The sequence below is a fragment of the Furipterus horrens genome, unplaced genomic scaffold (assembly GCF_987537825.1).
Source record: "Furipterus horrens unplaced genomic scaffold, mFurHor1.1.pri manual_scaffold_7, whole genome shotgun sequence".
Taxonomy (NCBI): Eukaryota; Metazoa; Chordata; class Mammalia; order Chiroptera; family Furipteridae; genus Furipterus; species Furipterus horrens.
Genome location: NW_028327177.1, coordinates 103,392,735 through 103,417,562, shown reverse-complemented (window position 1 = coordinate 103,417,562; position 24,828 = coordinate 103,392,735). Strand labels below are relative to the sequence as shown.

General features: G+C 49.0%; 1 protein-coding gene across 6 annotated transcripts in view; it reads left to right on the top strand.

Moving 5' to 3' along the window:
• Window positions 1-14,790: 14,790 nt before the first annotated feature.
• The window catches only part of ATP2B2 (ATPase plasma membrane Ca2+ transporting 2), a 136,671-nt gene continuing 126,633 nt past the window's right edge, over window positions 14,791-24,828 (top strand). For 5 of the 6 annotated variants that reach the window (XM_090284173.1, XM_090284172.1, XM_090284171.1 and 2 more), the window contains exon 1: window positions 14,791-15,304. In XM_090284173.1, coding sequence (XP_090140299.1) covers window positions 15,106-15,304 — 199 coding nt within the window. In that variant the 5' untranslated portion in view covers window positions 14,791-15,105. The remainder of the gene's footprint in view (window positions 15,305-24,828) is intronic. The other variant, XM_090284175.1, reaches the window with a different exon arrangement.

The window sequence follows — 24,828 nt, the reverse complement described above, 5'->3', positions numbered from 1 at the left end:
CCTGAAATCCATTACTGCTCAGGGACTGATTGCAGAGACATTGGCTTTAAACATCTTTTATGATTCCAAGTATAGTTTGCATCATCCATAAAGTCACCAAAGTGGGTTTGAAGTCTCACTGTAGATTTTCCATCTGTGCCTGTGTTTGAGGTGGGGGAGGTAGAGTAGGCCCATGGGTGCTTGAGGTGGACAGCTCGTGGAGGGAGGGATCTGGCATTTACAGGAACCTGAGAGCGACCACCTTCTTGCATTTTATGCCCTAGGTGTCTGCCTGCCTCTCCCTAATCCCAGCACTGTATCTGAGTGACCTGTGTCAAACAAATCACTTGTCCTCAATGAGCCTCAGTCCCCTCATCTTTAAAATGGGCACCCTGCTCCCTCTGCCCCATGGTCACTGGCGAGACAAAGGAGGTCACATTGGAAAGAGCCCCTTCCAGTAACAGTCCTCATTAATAAGAAGATAGCGATGCTATCCATGGAAGAGTGCTGGGCTTGTGGCCATGCCTCCCCAGAGCCTACCGTTCGTCAGCAAAGCCACATTGGGTGGCTGCCAGCTCTCTGGCCCAGGAGCTGTTTCTAACAGCAGGTGATGCGGTCAGGCTGACGGCTCCAGGATTTCACCCTCGACTTCTTCCAAACACAGGAAGGGGCTGCCATCTGCTTCCCGCCCCTCACACCCAGGCTGTCAGGTCAGGCAAAGCCCCCACCTCACACCTGTCAGCAGTGCAGGATAAAGAGCCCCACTGGGGGTTCCCTCGTGCATACTAAAGCTAGTCATATCCTGGGGACCTCCTCCCAGACCCAGGCCACTTGGACACTGGGCACTGTTCCTCCACCTCCGGGAGGAGCAGGGTGGCCCTGGGTTTCTCTCTCCCCACTGAACACCACATTTCACTCCACTGGTGTCCCCACCACAGGGGAGCTTCATTTTTGCTGATTCTGGGTCCAGAAATCTCTTCAGTACAAAGGTCAAGAGCATAGCCTTGGGAGTTAAACCCTAATGCAGACCCCAATATGACCTTGGCCAGCCACCTCACCATCTGAATCTCAGTTTTCTTATCTGTAAAATGAAGAAGAGTATCTAACCTTGGGCCTATCATGGGTATGAGTGAGATCATGCCCAGAAAGAACTCAATACAAGGAGTAGCCCTTGATAGTAATAAAACTTAGCCACTCTTACGCTTATTTGTATTACTATTATTGCTATTCTGATGCCATTATTACTGTGGCCACCTTCCTTCCAGAAATGTTACCTCCATTCTTTTTCAATCATTCCTTCAGCCAGTGCTGGGTACACAGAAGGTGCTCATTGCATGTTCTCTGTCTTGGTATTTAAACTCAAGTGTTTGTTGAAGTAGATGAGTTCATGACCCAGGCAACCTTGTTATCTCTCACTTTCTGAGGTCAAGCTGTGTGTTCCTACAGCCGCTCAGCAAGCTTGCATTAGACACCGTGTCTGTCAGGTGCAGGGGCACTGGGGACCTAGAAATGGATGGACACAGTCCCCTGCCCTCTAAGACATGTCCAGCTAAGACTCATGGAGGGATCATTTCACTCACCTGGAGAATGGACTCAGCATAGGGTTCACATAGGAGGCACCTTCTGAGCTAGGCTCTGTAAGGTTGAGAGGGAACAGCTTGTGCTAAGGAAGGGCAGGTGGTCCACAAGGCAGTTCTGAGTTGATTTTTTATTATTAAAACAAGAAATTTCCTCAACATAGATGTCTCAGTGTCCAGAAGATAACTGGCTGATTTGAGGGCACACACATGCCCATCAGAGTGGAGGGAGCCTGTCCTGAACCAGCATCCAAGACTTATCACAAGTCAGCATGTGAAGGTCTCTTGGAAGCCGTCTAGTCCAGCCTCTTTATTTTATAGATGGAGAAACTGAAGCCCAAAGAGGGAGGGCAGTGGAGCAGGGACAACTAATGGTGGACCTCCCAGCTAGGCTTGCTCCAGGCCTATCTGTCCATGCTTGGGAGAGACCAGCTCTGGAGTTGCATGGTCTGGGCAGGATGTCACTCTCTGCAGGACCTGCCATAGGCCTCTGAATTTCTCTAAGTCTACTTTCCTACTTGAGAAATAGAAAAAGTCAGTGGATTTTTGTGGACTTCAAGCTGAAAACATTTTATGAACACTCATAAAACACCGTGTTGTCATCACTGTAATTTTGTTCAGGGTAAACCCTAATGGCAGAATTCCCTGAGAACTAAAGTCACCTGATGGAATGGTTTCTGGGTTCAGAGTTCCAGGGCCACCCTATAGACAGCCCCAGAGACAGTGGTGAGACATCTGTGGCAAGCAGGCTATACACACCCCACATGTATAATCAATCACACATGTGCTCTGTCCTGCCCTGACATGCATCTGTACATGCACACCTGGTTGCACAAACATGCACACATTCTGCCCTACTCTGGCACGTACATGCACATTTATGCTCTCATGGACATGAACCTCCAGTGGAAAAGAAGGAGCAGGGATTTTGTGCCTGAGTCATAAAATGCCTATTAACTATGAAACAATAAAAATAGAAGAAAATTTAAGCCCAAGCTGAAGAACTTTGTAACCACCAGCACTGGCACAGATTGCCATGGAAGGAGAGAATGAACCCCTGTCAAGAAAGGCATGAAAGCACAAGTGGGACTTTACACAGCTACAGTGAAGGGACTTAGCCATCACAGGGATTTTCACCTCTGAGGTCCCTTCTGGTCTTTGGATTCAAGTGAGCTTAGAGAAACACGGCCTCTTCTGGCTTTTCTGTCAAACTTTCTAAATACTGGGGCCCCTTTGGTGGTCCTGCATAGATTTACATTATCTTCCCAACCATCCTGTGAGGTAGGAATGATTATTGTCCCTGTTTTAGAGGTCTGACAACTGAGGCCAGAGAGCTGCCTTGATTTCCCCAAGGTCACTCAGTGATAGCAGAACGAGGGTTCTAGCCCAGATCAGCAGGACTCTAAGCTTCCAACAGAGGGGTTCAGAACCTACTAAGTTGTGAGTCAAATGAAAAGTGATTTAAGAATCCAGAGAGAAGAAGCTTTGGGAGTATGAGGGAATTCCAAAGAGAAAATGGCACTGGGGTTGATAGATCTAGGGACCCAGACATGAGATAGAACGTAACAGGCAAAGAAAGGGCAGTCCAGGTAGAGATCTCAGCCATGCAATGTGTGGAGGTGGGGTTACTGGGGCAGCCACAATGATGGGGAAAGAGAGGAGTCAGGATGTACACACCCACCGTGGCCTTGCTCACTTTCATTTTGAGGCTCAGAGCCTCAACAGCAGGCCCTCGTTCTGCACAGCTTCAGCAAGGCTGGGGTCCCCTGGGTCTGAATCCCCCGGGAGGCTGCATTCGCATCTGTCCCTGCGCAGATGGCTGGTGAGCACAGCTAGCAGCCCTCACCCCCACCCGCACCCCCTTCTGTTGCCGGGACTCGGCTGCACCAGGGAGTGTGGTATGGCATTATTTTTAGAAGTGGCACCATCTGTTCAAGGTGCCGGGTGGATTCTGTTCGTCTCCGCAGTGGCCGGGACAGCCATGCCAAGTCAGAGGAAGACTGCAGAGCTCGCCGGCAGGGCGGTCACTAATCAGCATGCTGACCTGCTGAATGCAGGAGCCAAAGAAATTCCAAAGGCCTTCAGGGTGGGAGATTCTGGAATCTGGGTCTGGGGCTGCCAGTGGGGTGGGTCTGGAGCCAAGGCAGCCAACTCAGAGGACATGCTTAGTGTGGGAGGCGTCCTGTGTTCCCAGAACCCTGCCTGGTCCCTGGACTTGAGCTTGGACCTGCTTCCTGGCAGCTGCTGAGTGTCCTGCCCTGACCTTATCACTGACCTCCAGCTTTGGGTGAAAAATGGGAAGAGGCAGAAGGAGAAAAGAACAATAGCAAGCCCTCAGGGATCCCTCGTGGGACCTAACACTGGATGTAGCAGGAGACACAATCCTGAGCACCGTGGTCCAGAGGGGCTGGCACATGTCCTCACTGGACTCCAAAAGCTACCTGAGCTACTACCACCACATTGGGCTTCGGAGTCATCATGGGAGGACTTAAGCTGGTGATTCCAAGCAGAGGCTCTGATGGCAGGCTGGGTTCAAATCTAAAAGTTATGTGATTCCGGGCAACCTCCTTAACCTAGCATAGCCTCTATTTGCTCATCGGTGGAATGGGATTCTGGTAGCAGCTACTTCATAGGGTCTAGGCTCAGATTTGCCAATTTCCTTCCTATAAGGCTGTGACACACACCTGGGTACATTCAGCATCAGCTCCTCCTGCCACCTGGCTAACCAGGTCCACTTTTCAAATGCAGACTGCACCCTAAGATTTGTTGTCCTTCCATAGTCTTATTGCTTTCTCAGTCATGAAACCAGTACCAGGGAGGCCTGTGCCATGCTGGGGCTGGGGAGGCCTTGTTCTCAGGAAGTCCATGGTCTAGTGGAGGAGACAAGCTGGAAAGACTCACCCAAAGACTGAGGGTGGAAGGTGTGAAACCAAGGAATAAACCACACATGATAGGGTGCCAGTGGGAAGAGGGTTGAAGTTTACAGCAGGTGAATTAGAGAAGTTGGCATGCTGGGCCTTGGAGAGGAGAGTTTTGATTAATGGGAAAGTGGGTGTAGATAGTCCTGGACAGAGGGAACAATGTCTCTTAAGGGTGGGAGGCAGGAGTATGCACTAGTTGTTCTGGAAATGCAAGGAGTTTAGTTAAACCAGAGCCCAGGGAGGATGGCTCCAAGCCAGTTGGGCAGGAACCTGGATGGCACCAGGGAGCCAGCAATGGTTTTTAATCCAAGGAGTGGCATCCTCAATCTGAGAGGCAGCATAATGTGTTGGTTTTAGAATCAGATAGGTCCCAGTTCTACTCCCGGCTCTGCTACTTGCTAGCTGTGTGACCCTGGGCATGATGTTATTTTAACTCTCTGAGCCATGGTTTCCTCACCATACTAATGCCTACTTTGTGGGTTTATTGTGGGATAAGGTGTGTTCAGAGCCTAACATAGCTCCTGACATATGAAGGCCACTCAGTAAGTGGCAATCGCCATCAGCATCACTCTGGGGACAGTGAAAGATGATTGAGGGGCCAGTCAGGAGGCCGAGGATGAGTAGCCTGTATTCTCAGCCCACAATGAATGACTTTCCCCCACACTTTACCTCCCTACTTCTCTGTTCTGAACCCCAAAGGACATACTAGCTATTCAAAAGTAATCTCCCAACTTAGATTCATCCCCTGGCATGCCTGTGGATGATTATTCCCACTCCAATACATAGAGGAAAAAATTCAATAAACTCAGTCAGACTGAGATGCCACCACTTAAATATGGTTCCAGCAGGAAAGGACCATGCACAGTACAAAATGAATGGATCACTAATTGTGGGATTTCTGGCATCAATGACAGATGGCACTGATCGGCCAAGGTGAGTCCTCTGTGCATGCACTTAAATGGCCCTGAGTGGCCTTTTGCATAGTGTCATTTGTTAGCTCAAACCTGCTCGCTAGGGTACCCCATTGCCTGAGAACCCAGCTTTGAGTGTCAGTACCAAATATCTGAGGACAGCTCCCCATGCCTATTCACAAAGCTCATGGAAAAGGCTCTGTGCCCTCCCCAGTCCACCCCCACTCCATTGGTCAGCACTGCTATCCCAGAAAGCTCCTAGGGGCACTTATAACCCTTTGTTGTGTGTCAGCACTACAGCATGTGGACAGCTCCTTGCTACACCATTCTTAAAGCCCACCTCATACCCCTAGTCAGCACTGTGGCTTTGGGAACAGCTCCCAGTGGAGACAGTTCCCCACTGCCTGCTTCTTTGTCTTCCCCAGAGGACCGTCAGTCAGCACCAGGACCTTGTGGACAGCGCTCACTCCCAACCTGTGCTGGTCAGCCTGCACCAAGTGGGGGCCTGCAGTTATCAGGTTCCCTGACCTCAGCCACACAATCCCTCCCCAGCACCCACCTCCATCCATCCATCAGTACTTTATCCCCAGAGACAGCTCCCTGGTCCCAGCCCTCCACGGTCAGAGGTGAATCCTGAAGACTCACCAACCAGCAAGTAATTGACACAGCAGAACCCTGTGCTTCACTATAGAAACCAGGGGAAGACGCAGGAGCCTGGTCTGTTGGAGAGAGGGATGTGAGTGAGCCTGGGAGAGTATCTATGTGTGTGTTTGAGATCTGACTCTGCTACCCCCTAACCAAGGACCTTACGCCAGTCACTGCACTCTCTTTTTTCCCTTTTTTTATCCTCTGTAAAACAGGGTGCCAGCAGTTACTGTATCATAGGGTTGTTGTGAAGGGTTAAGTGAGATAACAAATGTAAAGTGCGTAGAACAGTGCTTGGCATATAGTAGGTGCGGTCTAAGCATTGCTGTTACCATCATTCTTTGTCCTTCCTTCAGGCCTCTGCTTATAACCCTGGGGGAGAAGGAAGAAGATGAAGGTAGGATGGGACAGTTTCACTGTAGCCATTTAGGATCTGGAGGCTGGGGCAGCCAGGACAGCAAAGGGGGCCTCAAGATGGTCAGTGCAGCAATAGGAAGAGTAGGGCAAGTGAGAGCTGAGGCCAGAGAGCTGCCCAAGGCTTTTGGCTGAAACCATAGAACAGGGTCCAGAGAAGCTGGTCCACACACCAAACAGAGCCACTGTCCACAGTCTTCTTAATGCAGTACCCTTTCTGCAGCCCAAGATGGAGTTCCCTCAACACTTTTCTGCCTCAAGTAGGCTTTCTTGCTTCCATCTGCTGGTGACTTTACTGTTTTAGCTTCATCAGAAGACTCTCAAAGATTTTTTAAAGGAAATATTTCTAAAAAACGTGCATATCAAGGGTACAAATCTTGGAAAGCAGACACTGCCCTGCAGAGGCCCAAGGAGGACAGTGCATGTCAAAGACAGTAGCTGAATTTTGGTCAGCTCCTGACTACTGGGTTCTAAGGCATTTCTCCTTCCTCTGGCCTCCCGTCAAGCAGAATTTGGCCTGCAGTGGTGCTGGCTGCTCCTGCTGGGGATCACACAGCAGCAAGGAGGCCCCGAGAAGCAAGCCTCAGCTGATGGGAAAATCCTTGAGGCTGCTGCTACAATGGCCCTTCAAGACTGAGTATCTGTCCAAACCCCCTCTTGCTTTATAGAAAAGGAAATTGAGGCACAGGAGAGAGGTTCTGGTTGAAGGCAATACTACAAGTCACTGAAGGGCAATGGGGCCCAGAGGAAAGATGGAGGCTTTGGACTAGAGCATGTATATTTAAACTGAGCCAAGTCCTATTGTATGGCCTTGGCCATCTGTAACCTCTCTGCATCCAAGCTTCCTTGCATGTGAGGTAGGGACAGTGATACCACACAGCCCATGGAGGCATGCACTAAGCTAAACCTGTTAATAGTAGTGGTCAACCCAAGATCAGGACCCAGCAGATCTGGTTCCCAGGAAAGTGCTGTTTGGATTACATGCTCTCAAAATTTGAAGCAAAGGTTGTGCATTAATCACTGAACTCAGCCTGCAGATCTTGACCTTGGAGCTATCACAGGGGTTGCTTTATGGCAGATGGATCAGACCTTAAACAGCAGGATCTAAGCACCTCTCTTGCTGTCCTCAGAATCCCAGTGACCTGGGGCAGAGCCTGAGATGCACCTCCTTAGGTTGACTGAATGGGTAGAAGGATGAAGAGATAGACAGATGAGCAGCTAATGAATGGGTGGATGGACAGATGGATGAGTGGTTAGGTGGATAGATGCATGCATGCATGGATAGTTGGACAGATAGAAGGACGGATGAATTGGTGAGTAGATAAGTGGAAGGCTGAATAGGTATGTGAGATACCTGGAGGACTAGAAATGGGGTTTTTCTACCATCTAACATTGGCAGCTCCTCTGGAGAACAGGGAGCAGAGGAGGGGTTGAGCCTAGTGAGGAGCTAAGGGCTGGACTTCCCCTCCCTCAGGACAGGCATGAGACTAAGAAAATATGAAAAAAAAAGCAAGCCCCAGGTCCCTAATATCCCGCCCTCTGGCCCTGCTCCTGCCATCTGTTCCTTCAGGGCTGATGCATGGCTGTTTCTGCAAGACTTTTTAATTTTCTTTAGATTTTCCTTTTCTGGTTAGCAGGATAGGAGTTTTCTAAAAATAGCACTAAATTCACTTCTGAGGTATTCATTTTCAGTTCCCTTCCTCCTTCTCAGTTCTCTCTCCTCATCTGTGAGAGTTCAAGGCTGAGATTTTCATTGTCAGCTTTAATGCACACACACAGATATACATACACTATGGAGCCTGTATACTCAGAGACAGGTGTGGCCACAGACATCTCTGGCTCACTCACACTTACACACACAAACACTGAGATAATCCAATAGAACTTCACAGCAGACCTTGTCCTCTGGGTCATCCACACTAAGCACACATCTGCTGACACACCACAGGGACACACACACACACACACACACACAGTCACAGGCTCAACTCAATACTAACATTTTCACACTCCTGACCCAGGTGTGCCCCAGACTATGGACTGGCCATGATGAACATCGAAGAAAACACACTGCACATCCACACTGACTGACCCCACACACTCACACTAAGATGCACATCCTTACTCACATTCACATAGTCACTACAGATCCATCACATGCACACACTCATACACAGACAGGACCATTCCTCTCCCATAGAGGTGTATCTCAGGCAACAGCTGCTGCTGTCTGAGTAAGGCTGAGGAAGGAGCAACTGTCCCTTTGCCTCTGGCTGCTGGCTGAGTTCAACCATTTTCCTGGGTCATAGCAGAAGTGGAGGGTTCCCATTGCTGGGGGCAGAAGGCCCTACAGACAAGTGAGAATTTGCATCTTGGAAAGGAAAGGAAGTGTCTAACCCCAGAGGAGCTAGTTAGTCAAGACCAGAGCAAAGGGGAGACTAGCCTTGTGTGCTGTGCCAACAAGTGGGCACCCTCCCCAGCCTTTCGAGCAATGCTAGGGCCCTGTGGGTATAGCCCCATCAATCTGAGTTATGCATACACACAGCAGTGTGGGGGACAGTCCAGCTAAGCAGAGGATAGAGGCAGTGAGTGAGTTGCCATCCTAAGAGCAGTCACCATTTAAAAAGTTCTTCCTCAGTGCCAGGACTTGGTCTAGCTCTATCTCAGTTAGTCCTCACAAAACTCTAGGAGGTGGATTGTGAAGCTAGGTCTGTTGGAGAAGAAGAAACCAAGGCACAAGAGGGGTTAAGAGCCTTGCCCAAGTCACAAAACTAACCAATGGCAGCACCAGGCTTCATCACCTGGGAATTCTAGCCAGGAGCCTATGGCCCCTACATTTGTCACAGCTGCCAGAGATGATTCAAAAAAGAAGTGACTTTAGCCCTGGCTGGTGTGGCTCAGTTGGTTAGCGTGCCATCCCATAAACCAAAAGATCACCAGTTTAGTTACCAGTCAGGGCACATGCCTGGGTTGCAGGCCAGGTCCCTGGTCAGGGCACACATGAGAAGCAATCAATTGATGTTTCTCTCCCTCTCTTTCCCTCCTTTCCCCTCTCTCTAAAATCAATAAGCATGTCCTTGGGTGAGGATTTTAAAAAAATTAAAAGATGACTTTAAAAATACATATTAAGGTGCATTTAAATTCAGCACATCTTAAAACAGAAGGAATTGACATTCAAAAGTTATTTTTAGCACATAATTCATTTGCAATTGTCCCAGCTACCATCCTTCAGTTGGATTTGAAAAGCTGTTGGTTTGGGGTTTTGTTTTCTTTTTTACTCCTTCTTTCGAAAGATAGATTCCTTCTCTGTTAAATTAACTCAAAAACAAACAAACAAACAAAAAACCTTGTACCTTCTTCTGCAGGCATCCTTCCTGGCAAAGACTTTATTAAGGTTCCCCTAATCTATTCTTGAGTCATTGAAATGTAACAATACAGAGTCATTTAAATGCTAATAAGATGAAATTGAAATGTATAAATCCAATATTGTTAGAATGTTCTCTTGGATTCTGCAGGTCCTGGCACTGTCAGAGCCTGAAGGGACCTCAGAGAACACTAGTCCAATCCCTTGACTTTCCACCTAAGGCCCAGGGAGGAAAGGGGCTTGGTCAAGGTCACATTGCAGGAGCTTGGGAAATAGGGAGAGGCTTTTCAATGGGCTATGGCCTCAGTTGGCTGTGTGACTCCAGTGTGTTGCTCACCGTCTCTGGACCCAGAACTAGTCACATGCCCTCCTCAGGCCTCTGTCTCATTTAACTCAGCTACTATAACAGAAAACCATAGACTGGGATACTTAAACAACAGAAATTTATTTCTCATAGTTCTGGAGGCTGGGAAGTTCAGATCAAGGTGCTGGCAGATTGGGTTTCTGATTAAGGGCCCTTTTCCTGGCTTGCAGATGGCCATTTTTTCACTGTGTCTTCACATGGCTGAGAAGGATCATCCCTTGTGTCATTTTTTATAAAAGCACCAATCCCATTCATGAGGACTCCACCTTCATGACCTAATTACCTCCCAAAGGCCCCCACCTCCTAGTACCATCACATTGGAGATTAGGGCTTCAACATATTAATTTGAGGGTAAACACATTCAGTCCATAGCAGCCTGTGTGCCCATTTTTTAGGGTGGGAGTGATTGCAGTGTTGAAAACTGGCAGCAAATATACCTTACTGCAACCATGAGGGAGGCACACTTGCTAATTCTAGGGTAGGGGGAGATACAGAAGCCAGAGTTGTAGAATATCTACTTCTGGCCAGGAGCTACACTGTCTCACACAGAAGGGTCTCCTTGGGTCCTCACAGCAGCTTGTTAGATGAATCAACTCCAGTTTCCAGATGAGGCCCATGCAATGAAGTTAGATGACTTCTGCAAGGTCGCACCACTCATTAAATGTCTCAGCCATAGAGTGGTAGCTCAGGTGGTATTTGGGCAAGGCAGCAAGGATGTTGGAGTCTGGTGAGCTATGGCTGAGGGGACAGCTACCTGCTCCATCCAGCCTTACCCCCATGCCTCACTGTGATGAACAGAAACTGGGGAGTGGAGGGCAGGGGGATGCATTTCAAAGAAAAAAGTGTGATTACGGATTATGATATCTTTCCTTACCCTCAGCAAACCTATAAGCTAGGCAGGGTTGAAATCACTAGCCAATTTTACAGATGAGGAAACTGAGATCCAAGGACTTCCCATGGATAGAAGTCCAAGGGACTAATCCTTATATTCATTCATTCATCAAGTATTTGTTGAGTGCCTTCTGGATGCCAGGCACCATAATAGGTACAAAAGTGACATGACTGCTGCCCACTCAGAGCTCTCAAGCTCCTGGAGAAGGGAGACAGCTAAGCAGGCCCAAGCAGTAAAGTGTGAAGTGCGGTATGATACAGGAGGCATCCAGGAGTCAGGAGCATTTACACAGCCCTAGGTCGTCAGGAAAGGCTTCCAAGTACACTGTGCCGAGCAGAACAGGCCATTGTCAAGGCAGCAAAGGCTGGGGGAATGGAGAATGTTCCAGTCTTGAGAATTCAGACAGCTGATAGATTCTACACTAACTAGCAGGTCTTCAGTGCTATCCATCTGTCAGAATATCATTTGAGTGGCATCATACAAGTACTTCTGTGCCAGTGGACTTCAAGCTGTCTAATCATGGAAGATTTAGATCAAATACCAAAGTGAGCTCTGCAACTTAAAAGAAAAAACAAGATGCCCAGCCCAGTGTTAGTCTCAGGCATGCACCGGTGAGATGCAGGAGCAAAGGGTACCAAGGGCTGGGGATAAGCCACACCAGTGGGAAATCTCAAAGAAGGAAGTTTAAGATTAACCATCTATAGGAGCAAAGTTCTGGTTTTTAACTGATTTTGCTATCCCAGCATTTCATCCCTCTAGACATGCTCACACAGGCCCCTTCCTGCACCTTTACCATGTCCCTCCTGACCTTCTACTAATAGATAATCAAATAGTTCACTTTCTTCCATGTCCATCTTTTGGCTTAAGGCCTACTTAACCTGCAGGGAATTAACTTTTCCCTACGCATCTTCCCTGGTACCCTGGGCAGATCAGATCTTCCTGCTCTGGGCGTCCACAGCACCTGGGACTCCCCATCATGGCAAACCCATCATGTTATATAAAAATCACTCATTTAATTGTGTCTCTTCTCCATTCTCAGCTCCTGGAAGGCAGGGACCATATCTGGATTGTTTAGTGCCTATAACAGAGTAGATGTCCCAAACAGTTATTGGATGGATGGATGGATGGATGGATGGATAGTTGAAGATCATTGTTCATCTTAACACATAGTCATTAAAATTACCAGGAGTCCATTAACACATGCCTACCATCGTCATCACAAATATAATTACTGCTGACAATTCTCATAGCTTGTGCTATCAGATGTAATTATCAGTGCCTGCAATCCATGCCACAGGTAGCAGGGCGATAGAGAGAAAACAGTGCCTCAAGTTTAGAAAGTCCCTTGTGGATTACAAAGCACTTTTGTTCACATATGGCATTTCATTTATATATCCTAAGAACCGCATGAGGGAGATTAACCAGGGGAGGCAGCAAAGAGTCCTGATTAAGAGAATGGCTCTGGATCCAGTGTGCCTGAGTTTAAATCTAATCCCAACTCCACCACTTGCTAGCTGTGCCACCTTGGGCAGGTTATATCACCTCTCTTGGCCTCAGCTTCCTCTTATGTTCTATGAGAATAATAAGACTGTCTATCTCATGAAGTGGTTGTGTGGATTGGCAATAATCACAGTAAATACTAAGTGCTTATTTAGTAATTACTGGGCTCAGTTCTAAGTGTTTTATGTGGAATAATTTAAGCCTGATAACACCTACGAGGTAGATGCTATTATTCTCCTTCCCCCTTTTAAGATAATAAAACTAAACTTAATTTGCCTCTCACGCTGCTGGGAGGTGGGGACCCCAGAATTTGACTAGAAACTATGGTTTCTAGAGCCCTTACTGTTAACTTCTATAGCATCTGTACAGCCAGACATCCTTGGTCTCTGCCCCAGCTGTTGGTCCCAGTGTAAAGATAAGGCTTCCTATTGTAGCCTTAGACAGAAGTGCCCTCCTGGAAGGCATGACAGTTTCTCCTGCAGCTCCAGCACCCCCAATCCTTGGCCAGGAAGCTCTGTACCCCAATGGAAACACCAGATTTGACCATGGCTTATAGTTAGTTAGTTCCCAGTAAATTAGGAGGTAGCAAGAGGAGAATGACTGATGTCTTACAGATGAGGAAACTGAGCCTTAGCAAAGTGAAGGGATTTGCCAGGGTTCCACAGGATTTGGGAGATCTCAGATTTGAACCCAGATTACTCTGATTCCATCCTGTATTCTCTGTTTAACTCAGGCACAGTCCACTGACCAGCCTCCGCTCTTCGGAGAGAAAGGAGAGAGTGCCCCCTAGGGGAAGGGGAAAGAGCACCAGGCTGGGAGTCAGAAAACCAGACACCTCTGGGCCCGTTTTTGATCTTTTCAGCTCTGGACAAGTCCCTTTGCCTTGCTGAGCATCAGGTTTCTCGCTGAGAAAAATGAGATTAACTATAAAATGCCACCAGCTCTAAAATTCTGTGTAAGAGGAAAGGATTGTAGAAAGAGAGAGATTGAGCAGGGGGATGGGAACAAAAGGGAGAAAAGCGGGTGCTGAGGCAGGGGCTCAGTCCCATCTTCCTCCCTCACACCTCACTGTCCTGGGCCTATGATGGCCAGCTGTCTGAGGCTGCTGGGCGGAGCCAGTCTTTGTGCCAGGCAGCCGAGCTCAGCAGGGGCCCTTTGTCACCCAACGCTTGCCGGGGCCTTGGCCACTGGTGTTGGGTGTCCAAGCAGATTGGATTCTCTCCTGGCAGCCCTGCAGATGCCACACTCCTGCAAGGGTGGCCGGGCAAGCGAGAGAAGCCAGCACTCCCTCCTCCTCCTGGCCTTCCAGAGGGACGTGGAGGCTGCTGTCTGTGGTGCTGGACTCTGGGGGCCCCCAGGTGAGGGCTCCCTGGACCCCAGCTCATGCTGGGGCCAAGCTGTAGGCTCAATGATGTCATGGTGAATATGCCTGAGCTGGCTCCTCTGGCCCAACAGAGCGCCTTAATTAATGTGGTTGGGGGCTAAGGGTGGAGGTGGGTAGCTTTCTCCCATCCCTGTGCCTGTAAGACCCAACTGGCGAGAACAGTGTATATCAGCAGGTGTAGGTGGCATGGACAGGGGTGGCATCTATACTTGGGGGGTATGCCCCAAATTGTGTAGGCATAGAATGCACGTAGGGAAGTGAGAGAAACAGACGTCTGGGTGTGCACAGAGAGGCTATGAGCACAGATATTTTTGAGGGAAGGAGGTGGGGATGTTAGATGTATGCTTAGAAATGCGGCTGCGTGTGACACTGCACATGCAGGGAAGGGGCTGTTCACCAGTGTGCGTGGGAAGTGTGGCTTGTACATTGCTGTGTGTGTATGGCAGTGGGGTGGGCCCGTAAAGCAGGTGAATTGGGTGTTGCAGGGCACCCTGAACTCTGCATGTCTGAGGGTGTGTTTGTACCAGGACGCATGTTGTGAAGTCAGCGTGTTACATAGCACCGTGGACAATTAGGAGATTGCAGTGTGTTAGGAAAGTCTGTCAGGCTGTGCCTTGGGCGTGATATATCATGGAGTGTCCTGGAGAGTGCCAGTGTGCTTGGATTTACAGTTGTGCTGGTGTGCTTTGGGTGTTGTACAAAGCACTCGTATTAAGGTATATGGGTGTTATTTTGAGTGGGCATGCATGCACATGTACATGGGACCTTTATGAGTACCCATCCCCTGAAGCCTCCAGTTCCTGACCCTTGTCCCCACTCTCTGCTTTCCCTCACAGGAGCCACCACCCCTGACCATGTAGATGCCAGCTCCAGGGAGCAGCATGGGCCCTGCTGAATGGAGACTACTGGGTCTACAACCCTGAGCCCCTCTGGCCCCTGGACTTCACCCTGCACCCAGGGACACCCCTTGGAGTTCACCACTGCTGTTGTCAGCCCACCTCAGCCACCCCCTCCCCCTAGTACCCGGAGTCGACCACCAGGAGCCACAGACATCCAGTGAGGTTGAACTGAGGACAGCCACACAGAGCCATCACCGGCACCCTCTTGCCCAGCGCTGACCTCGGGGCCCACCCCGAGCACGAACTGTGGCAAACATGGGTGACATGACCAACAGCGACTTTTACTCCAAAAACCAAAGAAATGAATCGGGCCATGGGGGCGAGTTTGGGTGCACGATGGAGGAGCTCCGCTCCCTCATGGAACTGCGGGGCACTGAGGCTGTGGTCAAGATCAAGGAGACTTATGGGGACACCGAAGCCATCTGTCGGCGCCTCAAAACCTCACCTGTTGAAGGTAGGTGTGGAAGACTCAAACCCAGGGCTGCAGCCCTGGCAACTGCTGTCAGTGTTGGCTTCATAATATTTAACTCTAGGGATGTCTTGGACGTGGGCTGAGATGCCAGTATGGCCATCTGTTGTATTCTAGCTGAGGGTCAGCCCCTTTGGATAGGCCAGGGAATGGGGCTTCTATTTTCTTCCCATTATGGGTTGGGTTATGACCCAAGCCATCTGCAGAGAGATCACAGGAACAGGGTCAAGGGCTCATATACACCTCAGGGGTGGGCTCGTCAGCCTTGGAATCTGGGAGGCACCCAGTCTCCAAAGTGGGGCCAGGAGGGAGGCCAGTGGGACCAGAATAGGAACTGCACCTTGCTTACCTTTACAAAAGTTTAGATAAGGCTCCTGCTTTCCCCACCTCATCTATAGTGGTTGGATTCCAGGATTCAGCCACCCGGCCCCTGGCCTCCCTTCCCCAGGCCCCAGAAATCCCCTGGTCCAGGGTCCGGCATGGAACCACAGCATTGGCACCATGCAGCCAATTCCAGCTCCCCAACCCCTGCTGCTGAGCTACGTTGTGTCCAACTGTCCCAAATCCAGACTCTGACTAAGGGACTCCTAGGTTTCTGGGACAGCCATAGGCCTTGGAACTGCTGGACAGACACAGCAGGCAAGAAGATGGTCCATCACAGGAAGGGTGACAGATGCCTATGTGTGTCTTGCCCTGGACATAGGTGTGGAACATTCTTGCAACTGTCAAAATAAGTAGGCCTGGGATCTACAGAGAGAGAGGATTTCAACCTCCTGGGGGCTTCTGTGGGGTGGACCAAAGCCCATTCATCTTCATGAGGCACAGAGGAGAGAAGCCAGCCCAGCTTAGGCACAGAGCTCAGTCTGAACCTCCATCCCCACAGTTACCTTCCCCTCACCATGAGGGGAAAAGAGTTCCCTACACGTACCCCAAAAAGGCATGGGTGTGAGGCTCTACCCAAGCACTCCCCAATCCTGTAATTTCATGCAAGGAGGTTGTACCATGCCTCAGTTTCTTCTTCTGGAAAATGGGGCCAACGCCTACCTCACAGTGTTTGGTGGCGGCCTGAGCATGCTGTAGACGCTCAACAATTAGGAGCCGTATTATTCTAAGGCGATTGGATGACAATTCCTCCCCCATGTGTAGACCACAACCTGGGAGGCAAGCAGCATCTGAATCCTTATCCCCAGATGACAGAGGACAAATCTGTGGTTGGAGGTCCCGCTCACTCCATCTTCTAACTCTGGTCCCCATGCCCTGGTCATGGCTGGGCACTAATGCTGAAAGCATTCCCTGTAGAGGCAGCTTGTAGACTTAGCGTCTCAACAAGGGTCTGCCAGTCTGTCTATGCTTGCCTGTGCCTGCACCCCACTGCACCCAGTGGGTCAGGGTGTCCCTCTTTGTCTGGGCCCCTCTTGGGTGAGGAGGAAGAGCTAAGCCTGGTCCTTCTTTCCAGATTGGCTGCTGTCTCTGGATGTTGTGTCTACATGCTGAGCCCAGGCTGAAATTTAGACACTATTTCCTTCTTGGTGTTTGGTTTTTTTGGCAGGGAGAGTGGGAATAGAGGAAACGTCCTCTCTTCACTTTGTGATTCTAGCTCAGATCTTGAGAATGTCCACATGGGGCCCTGTGATAGGAACAATCTCTGCCTTGGGGCTCCTGAGCCCCAGCCTTGTGGGAACACCAGTCTGTGGCAAAATGGCCCATCCTCTCCTCTGCCATCAGGGTGGCTTACCCAGCCTGATAGGAGGCAGGGTTTCCCAGTGGTCTTTTCCCTGAGAAGAGGACCAGGAGATTCACTTGAGTTAGGAGTTCTTAAGTGTCTCTGGGTCGCAGGCCTGGATGAAAGCTGTGGCCTTTCTCCCCAGAAAAACAGCCAACCGCATGCAAAAGATGTGGCTCACACCCTCAGTGCCTTCTCAGAGCCCCTTGAAGCCAGGCAACGGACCCTGGGTTAAGAAACCTGCCCACCCCTCCCACCTGACAGGCTCTCAGGCCCTGGAAAATTGAGTGGCCCATTGCCAAGCTCCAGCACTATGTAGGGTCATTACCAGCTGGCTCATCGTGTCCTGCACCTGAGGGCAGGAATCCTGTCCTGCTCCTCTCATCCAGCACCCAATCTGGTACATGGCACAGAATAGGGTATATAACTTAATGGTGATGGAAGGAGACTTGGCTTGGGCTGGTGAACACACAGTATAATATACAGATGCTGCATTATAAAATTGTACCTCTGAAACCTATATAATTTTATTCACCAATGTCACCCCAATAAATGCAATACAAATTAAATTTAAAAAGTTTTAAACCCAAAGACACGACCAGTGATTTTCAGCCCACAGGGAATAGCTTAGATGTCTGAGCAACCAAAACAGCAAATAATCCAAACCAAGTAACAGCAAGGGTCCCAGAGCTGATAGGGTAGGTAGGGTGGGTGGGCAGAGAAGGTTTCCTGGAGGATGAGGTGTTAGGCTATGGAGGAAAGAAAAGGGAAAGCAGGTAGCATAGAATAAAGCATCATTTCTCAGACAGAATTCTATAGAATACCAGTGTGTTACAAGAGTTAGGCATTTCATGAAAAATAAAGGGTACTCAGTTTTCTCATCTGTAAAATAGAAAGAATAGTAACAGCTCTGACTAGTGCTCTGCCATCTGCCAGCCATGTGTATGCCTTTGGGCCTTTTGTCTGACCTCTCTAAGCTTTGGTTTCCTAATTTTTCATGATGACCAAATGAGATCTCTGATGAGAAAGATCTCTTGGGAGGAGGAGAACCTGTGGTAGGATTAACCAGAGGCCCTTCTGTCTTGATCCCTAGAAGGATCTCCCAGGGTGCAAGTGGAGCTGAAAGAGGCTTGGGGGTGGCAGAAGAGCATAATGCCACAAACCCCAGACTTGGGTAACCTGGATTCAAATCTCAGCCCTGGCATTTACCAGCTGTGGGACTGTGGGCAAGTTACTCAACCTCTTTATGCCTCAGTTTCCTCATTATTCTCTGTAAAATGGGTATAATGATAGTGGTTACCTCATAGGGTTGTGATGAGACAAAGTGGAGCAGCTTATAATGGCACCTGGCTGTGTTAGGATTCAGCCCCAGAGACTAAACACCTCCTTTCTGCATCAGTAAAATGGGTTGTGAACATCGTTATTCATTGAGATGAGGCCAAGTGCCTAGTATCTTAAGTGCTTAATAAATGTCAGCTCTTGTTTTTATGATAAGTATCACTACTCTGGAAGAAGCAGTCGTATTCTCCAGAAAGGGTGGAATCTGACTCTTCCGGAACACTGGCCAACGTCCCCACATGGTGCCACACTTTGCAGTAGGCTATTCTGCGTCCTTATTACATGTGTCCAGAAGCATGAGGGCTCCAGGTCATCACTAACACTCACATCAAAGCAGACTTTGAACACAGCTCTGACGAACAGTGCGTCCAGGTGTGCAGTCAGCCCTGAGCCAGGCATGTGCACCTGGGCACAGTCTTCTAACGGTGCTCTCTGTCTGATGATGGCCTGAGTATGGTGGGGCCACCAGATAACTTTTCTTTATTCTCTCTCATGTGCAGCATTTGTCCTGTCCTGTTTGCCCTCATCTGATTTACAGAAATATTTGGCCCCCAACTCCAGGCCCCAACTTAGAGCCATGTGGCCTGGGGCTATGCCAGCTCCAGACAGGGACTCGGGTTGGCCGTTCAGGACATCTCCTGCCCCCAATCTGCTGTGGCGAGCAAGGAGCCGGCCTCTGAGTCACACTATAGGAAACTGCTCCAGGCCACGCATAAATTAGCCTTCCCATTCATATCCAGCTAATTTTAGGCAAAAAGATCTCTGCAAGTGATAGAGGAGGTTTAAAGCCATAGAAATCTATTCCCACCCACCCAGGGCACCACCTGTGGCCAGCACAGACCATGGCTCAGCTCCTACAGCCTGAAGTGTTGGGTTTTCTACCTAACTCCAAGGATAACTGTTGTATAAACCTGGCCTCCCCTCTGCCCCCACCTGAGCTTCACTTCTTTCCTTTTCCACTGTTGGTTTCTTTCCATTCTGATAATGCCTTTCCTTCCACCCTCCACTGTCCTCCCTTTCTTCCACATCCTTGCAGGTTAGAACAGCAGGGCCCCAGAGACCCAGGTTCAAGTCCTGACTCACTTACTCTTTCTTAAGGGACACAGAGAATTCAGTGTAACCTCTCTGAGCCTTAGTTGCCTTATCTGTGAAATGCAGATAATAGCTCTACCTCCCTCACAAATGACTACATGAAGAGCTTAGTGCAGTGTGTTGCAGACCCTGGACACTTACAAAATGATGTTATTGTTGTTACTATTATGCCTAATACTTCTTTTAGAAAGTATGCATGGGTCCCGTCCTCGTGAAAGAATCAGGCAATTAATAAGACAATGCCCAATGAAGAGTTAACGTGCTATCAGAGGAGGCTTCCCAGAGTAGGTGGACTCCTGGTGAGTCTGGAAAGTTGGAGAGTGAGTCTTGGGGTGGCCTGCGAGGTCCTGGAGAGAGGAGCTGATTGTCATTTTCCACCAGGTCCCCAGCACTTCGTACAATGCCTGGGGGCTCAAAATTATTCACAGAAGGAAGGAAGAGTAGGAGGAAGAAGAGATTGGGGAATGCCTTGGTGCCCCTCCTTGTGGAGGATGGAAGTTTGCAACCTGGAGACGGGACACAGGACACCCCGTATCAGCCATGCAACAAATAGCTTCAGTTCCCCAAGCCTAGAGTGGCACTTTCCTGAGCCTCCACACACACAGCCCTCATCCTTCACTCCTGTCATCCGCACCTCAGGCTGTCAGAGGGGCAGCTGAGACAGGTCCCATTGGGCACTCCCTGCATTGTGTGTTTCGCAGTGGGGGAGGAAGAGGGACAAAGAAGATGGGGCAGCAGCAGATGGGGTGGGAACTGGATACTTCAGAGCGTTGTGAAACGGAACCTTCGGTTAATTTTGTATGAATCCTACAGCCTGCCCAAGTGCAGGAGAGAGAGGGGCTGAGGGAGGACAGAAGGGCAGGTCATGGGGGATGGTGCCTTGTGTGGCATAAATACAATGCTGGCTGAGAACAGCCATCTAATCTGGCAGTGCTCAGGTCATCCACAGAGCTGCCACTAGCTGGGCACAGGGAAGAATGTGGATGCAGCAGGTGTGGATCTTCTGTTTGTCATTGTGATGTTATTTTCTGTTTCACCAAAGATCACTGGGGCCCTGACAGGTTGATAGGGAAACTGAGGCAGCCACAGATTCAGCCATAGGGTGAAGCTAGGGTCGGTCAGATATAGGGTTTGCATGCTGACTTCCCTGCCTGGCCAGAGATAAATGAGGACCGCTCCCCAGGGCCTTCATGTGAAGTGGCCTGTGCTCCATTTTAAGGCCCAGGACTCTGCCAGATGCAAGGCCTGGAGGAGAAAAACTTATCAAAGTATTTAAGAGGCTGAGAAAACTAGCCACCTTCTCAAATACATGCAGGGGTGGAGGAGGGGAAAGCACCAAAACTGGGGAGGTGTTCGGACTCATCAGTGATGACCTCACTTTTCTTATCTGTAAAATGGGCATTGTGCTACTTTGCTCTTTGCCATTTGGAGATAGTGAATTGAAAGTACTTTAAAACAATTATTATCTTCTAATATTTATTGAGTATTTTTATCCATTAGGATTACGATTGATGGAAACCCATCTCAAATTGGCTTATGCAAAAAAAAGACTTTCTGGCTTGTACCACCAAAAATTCTAGTGACTGTTCTGGCCTCAAGCATGGCTGGATCCAGGGCCTCCAATGCTGCAGGAGGGTTTTGTCTATCCCTCTGCTATAATCTTTCTCCTCCACTGTCCTCAGGCAGGGCCTCATCTCATGAGGGCCCCAGCAGCTTCAGGCTAATACCCTTCCATCCCAGCCACTCCAGAGCCAACGGCATCTCTTTCTCAGGGTTTCCCCTTAAGTACCAGAATAGACTATCACTGGGCCACCAGGGGTCACATGGCCAATCTTGAACCAACCCCTGTGGCTGGAAGATGGAATAGGCAGATAGGTTAGACCTGGGTCACATGCTCACTGCAAGCAGGGCAAGTCAGTCCACACAGACCACATGGAGACTAGGGGAGGGGAAGGGGATGAAGACATAAAACACACATGTTTGTGGGCCTACTATGTGGAAGGCTCCTACTGTGTACTGGAGAGCGTATGGAGTAAGAGCAGGTGTGCTCTGTGCCCTTGAGGTGTGCTTGGCCTGATAGGGAGGAAGGATAGCATTAAGAAGACAATTGAGCCCTGGCTGGGTGGCTCAGTTGGTTGGAGCATTGTCCTGTACACACACACACACACAAAGGTTGCAGGTTCAATCCCCAGTCAGGGCACATACCTAGGTTGTGGGTTTGAGCCCTGGTCAGGGCTCATACAAGAGGCATCTGATTGATATTTCTCTCTCACCTCGATGTCTCTCCCTCTCTCGCTCTCTCCCCGACTCCCTGCCTCTCCCCCTTGCTCTCTCTCTCTAAAATCAATAAAAAATTTAAATTTTAATTTTAAAAAGGCAGTTGACAAGTGAAAGCAGAATTCAGGAGCACCAAATATGGAGTGATCATAGCCAAACCATAGCACTGTTAATAACTACATCAGGATAATAGGAATAAGCTGGCCGTAGGCAAAGTAGGTCTACAACTAATGTTCTAGCAGTGAAGTGGCCGGCTCATGTCATGGTCAAATTCTGGCTCCACTTCTTATCTAGCTGCAGAGCATTGGGTCAGTTCTTTAACCTCTCTGTATCTCACTTTCCTCATCCATGACATGGGGTAGTCACAGTGCCTCTTTCATAGGGTTGCTGTGAGAGTCAAAGTAATATGCTTAGTGCCCAGCACATGACAGGTGGTATATCAAGGTCAGCTGTTTTATTATTCTATACCAGGAACTCTCTGTGAGTTTAAATTGGTAGAGATAAGAAAGGTAGCTTATCTGGGAAGATCAGTGGGCTTGAGCAATGCATATGAATCTAGGATTTTTTTTTTTTTAATCTCAGTACCATATTTGGTTTACAGCACTTATGCACCCCCACCACCACCACCATGGGGAAAAAAATCCTTTAAAAGCACAGCTTTCTGTGAAAGTCTGATGAATCATACGTGGACGCTTTCCAGAATGCCATCCGCACATCTTTCTGAATCATCAATAAAATAAACCTACATGTTGATTAATATGTGCTACCCATTTTCTCAGGCAGAGGCAGGAGAGTGTGTGCTAGGCAAACAGTTCTGCAGGCCTAAGCGTGGCCAGCAGAGTGCAGAACAGTTAGGCAAAGGGCCTGACCTGCCACTAACCAAGGGTTTCTGAGTGAATGCCAGCAGGACCAAAGGGACGCCATGTCCCAAGGATGCTGCTGCTGGGCTGGTAGGTGCTTTGCATAGTCAGGCACCCTGGAGGAGGGGGCATGGAGGATATTGGCAGTGGAAGGGAGCATTTACAGGTGAGCCTCTCAGTAGGCAGACCAACCATGCAAAAAGCCTGAGTCCAAAAGCCATCCAGCAGCTGTAATTTACTGTGTGCAAACTTATCAGGGCCAGGCTCTCTATCTCATGCAGTCCTCACAGCAGTCCCTTGAGCAGGAAACAAAGGCTTGGAGAGAAGTCATCTCCATGAAAGCATTTTTGCTTTGCAGAATAATATTGCAGTAAGCACTAAGTGCCTAGTGCATGCTCAGAAAAGAGAAGGAATGAGAAGAGCATGGACTCAGAGTCCCAGCTGCACCACCAAGACCCTTAAGCAAGTCACTCCATCCCTCTGAGCCTCAATTTCCCCATCTGTAATTGGCATTATAATAATGCCCACCTCCCAGAACCAGCAGATACAGGTGGTCAGAGATTAACCCATTGCTTCCTCTGCTTCTGTCATGTCAAGTGGAAATGTAAGCTGATGCATATTCATTTGTTGAGCAGATGTGCTGTGTACCTACTATGTGCAGGCTTGGGCCACATTGCTCTTCTGGGAAAAGATGTTCCAAATGGTTTCCAGGAGCAATTTTTGTGTGGTGTGGCTCTATGTGAGACAGGTGAGAAGGCCAGGACAGGGAGACCTTCCAGGACATTCCCTCTCCATCCATGGAGTGGGGATAGAGATCAGGTAGGAGACAACTCCAGGGGTACAGAAGCAGGCAGGATCAAGCAAGGAAGATGGCAGCCATGGGCAGGAGCCAGGGACTAAGTCAAGGCAGAGGGGAGGAGAGGGGACCCCCTCCTGACCCCCTTCCTCTCCAGAGCTCCCAGGAAACAGGAGTGCAGAACTGAGTTGTAAGCCACCCCTTCCATGAAGACTTTCCCACTCTAGCTGCAATACTGGCGACTGGCTGTGATACCAGAGACACATTACCTCATTGAATCTTCACAAAACCCTGTGAAACAGGAGCTGTTTGTATCCCCAACTTACAGATGGGGCTCAGGGCATCATCACTAACAAGAGGCCCAGCCAGGATTGGTACCCAGACAGGCTGGCTCCCAAATGTGCACACATGACTTCCTTCATCTACTTCCTCCTGTTGACACTAATTACAGCAAGAGGGAATGTGCTGAAGGTTGAAGGAAGGGTCATTCCCTGCCAATTGGAGACAAAATCAGGAGAAGCTTCCTCTGAGCTAGATCTCCAAGGACAGGGAGGAGCTGCACTTGCAGAGATAGGAAAGAGAGCACTTTTATTTTTTTTTTAAGATTTTTTTTAATTTTATTTATTTATTTTTATTTATTTATTTATTTATTTTTTAGAGAGAGGGGAAGGAAGGGAGAAGGAGAGGTAGAGAAACATTAACATGCAAGAGAAACATTGTTTGGCTGCCTCCCACACACTCCCAACTGGGTACCTGGCCAGCAACCCAGGCATGTGCCTTGACTGAGAATTGAACTGGCAGCCTTTCAGTTTGCAGGATGATGCTCAACCCAGGGTGTGGAGAACACATTCTTAGTGAGGGTAACAGCCTAAGCAAAGGCCCTGAGGTGAGAACCAGTATATGCACAGGGAGACATGAGGAATTCACTCTGCCTGGAGCCGAGGATGTATCTCAAAGTTCAGAGGACTCCAGCCAACAAACTGTGGGCTGACTTTTGTAGACTCTGGGTTTTAGTTGGTTTCTTCATGCAGCGTATGCAGACTGTCAGCTTGGATAATAACATTTATGTTTTTCTGTGCTGTCCATGTGAGTATGAAATGAGCTGTGAGCTCTGCGAGGGTAAAGCCCTGAGTATAGCTCCTCTCCAAGGGCCAGGTGAGCCAAAGAACTCACGGAGTGCAGGGAAGCTGAAGATTTGGGAGCTGATTCTCACAATACTGGGTTTCGTGGGGTTCTACAGAGGTGCCCCAGGGAACAGGGAGATGGTGAGTGGCCTTTCCTCTCCATCACGTACCATAAAGTCTCCTTTTTTAAAATCTGTTTTTCATGGTAAAAACATCTGGTAAGATTTTTTTTTTTTTAAACAGAGGGTTTTTGTTGTTGTTGTTTTTCAAAAGTAAAGAAAAAAAATTGAAAACCTCTG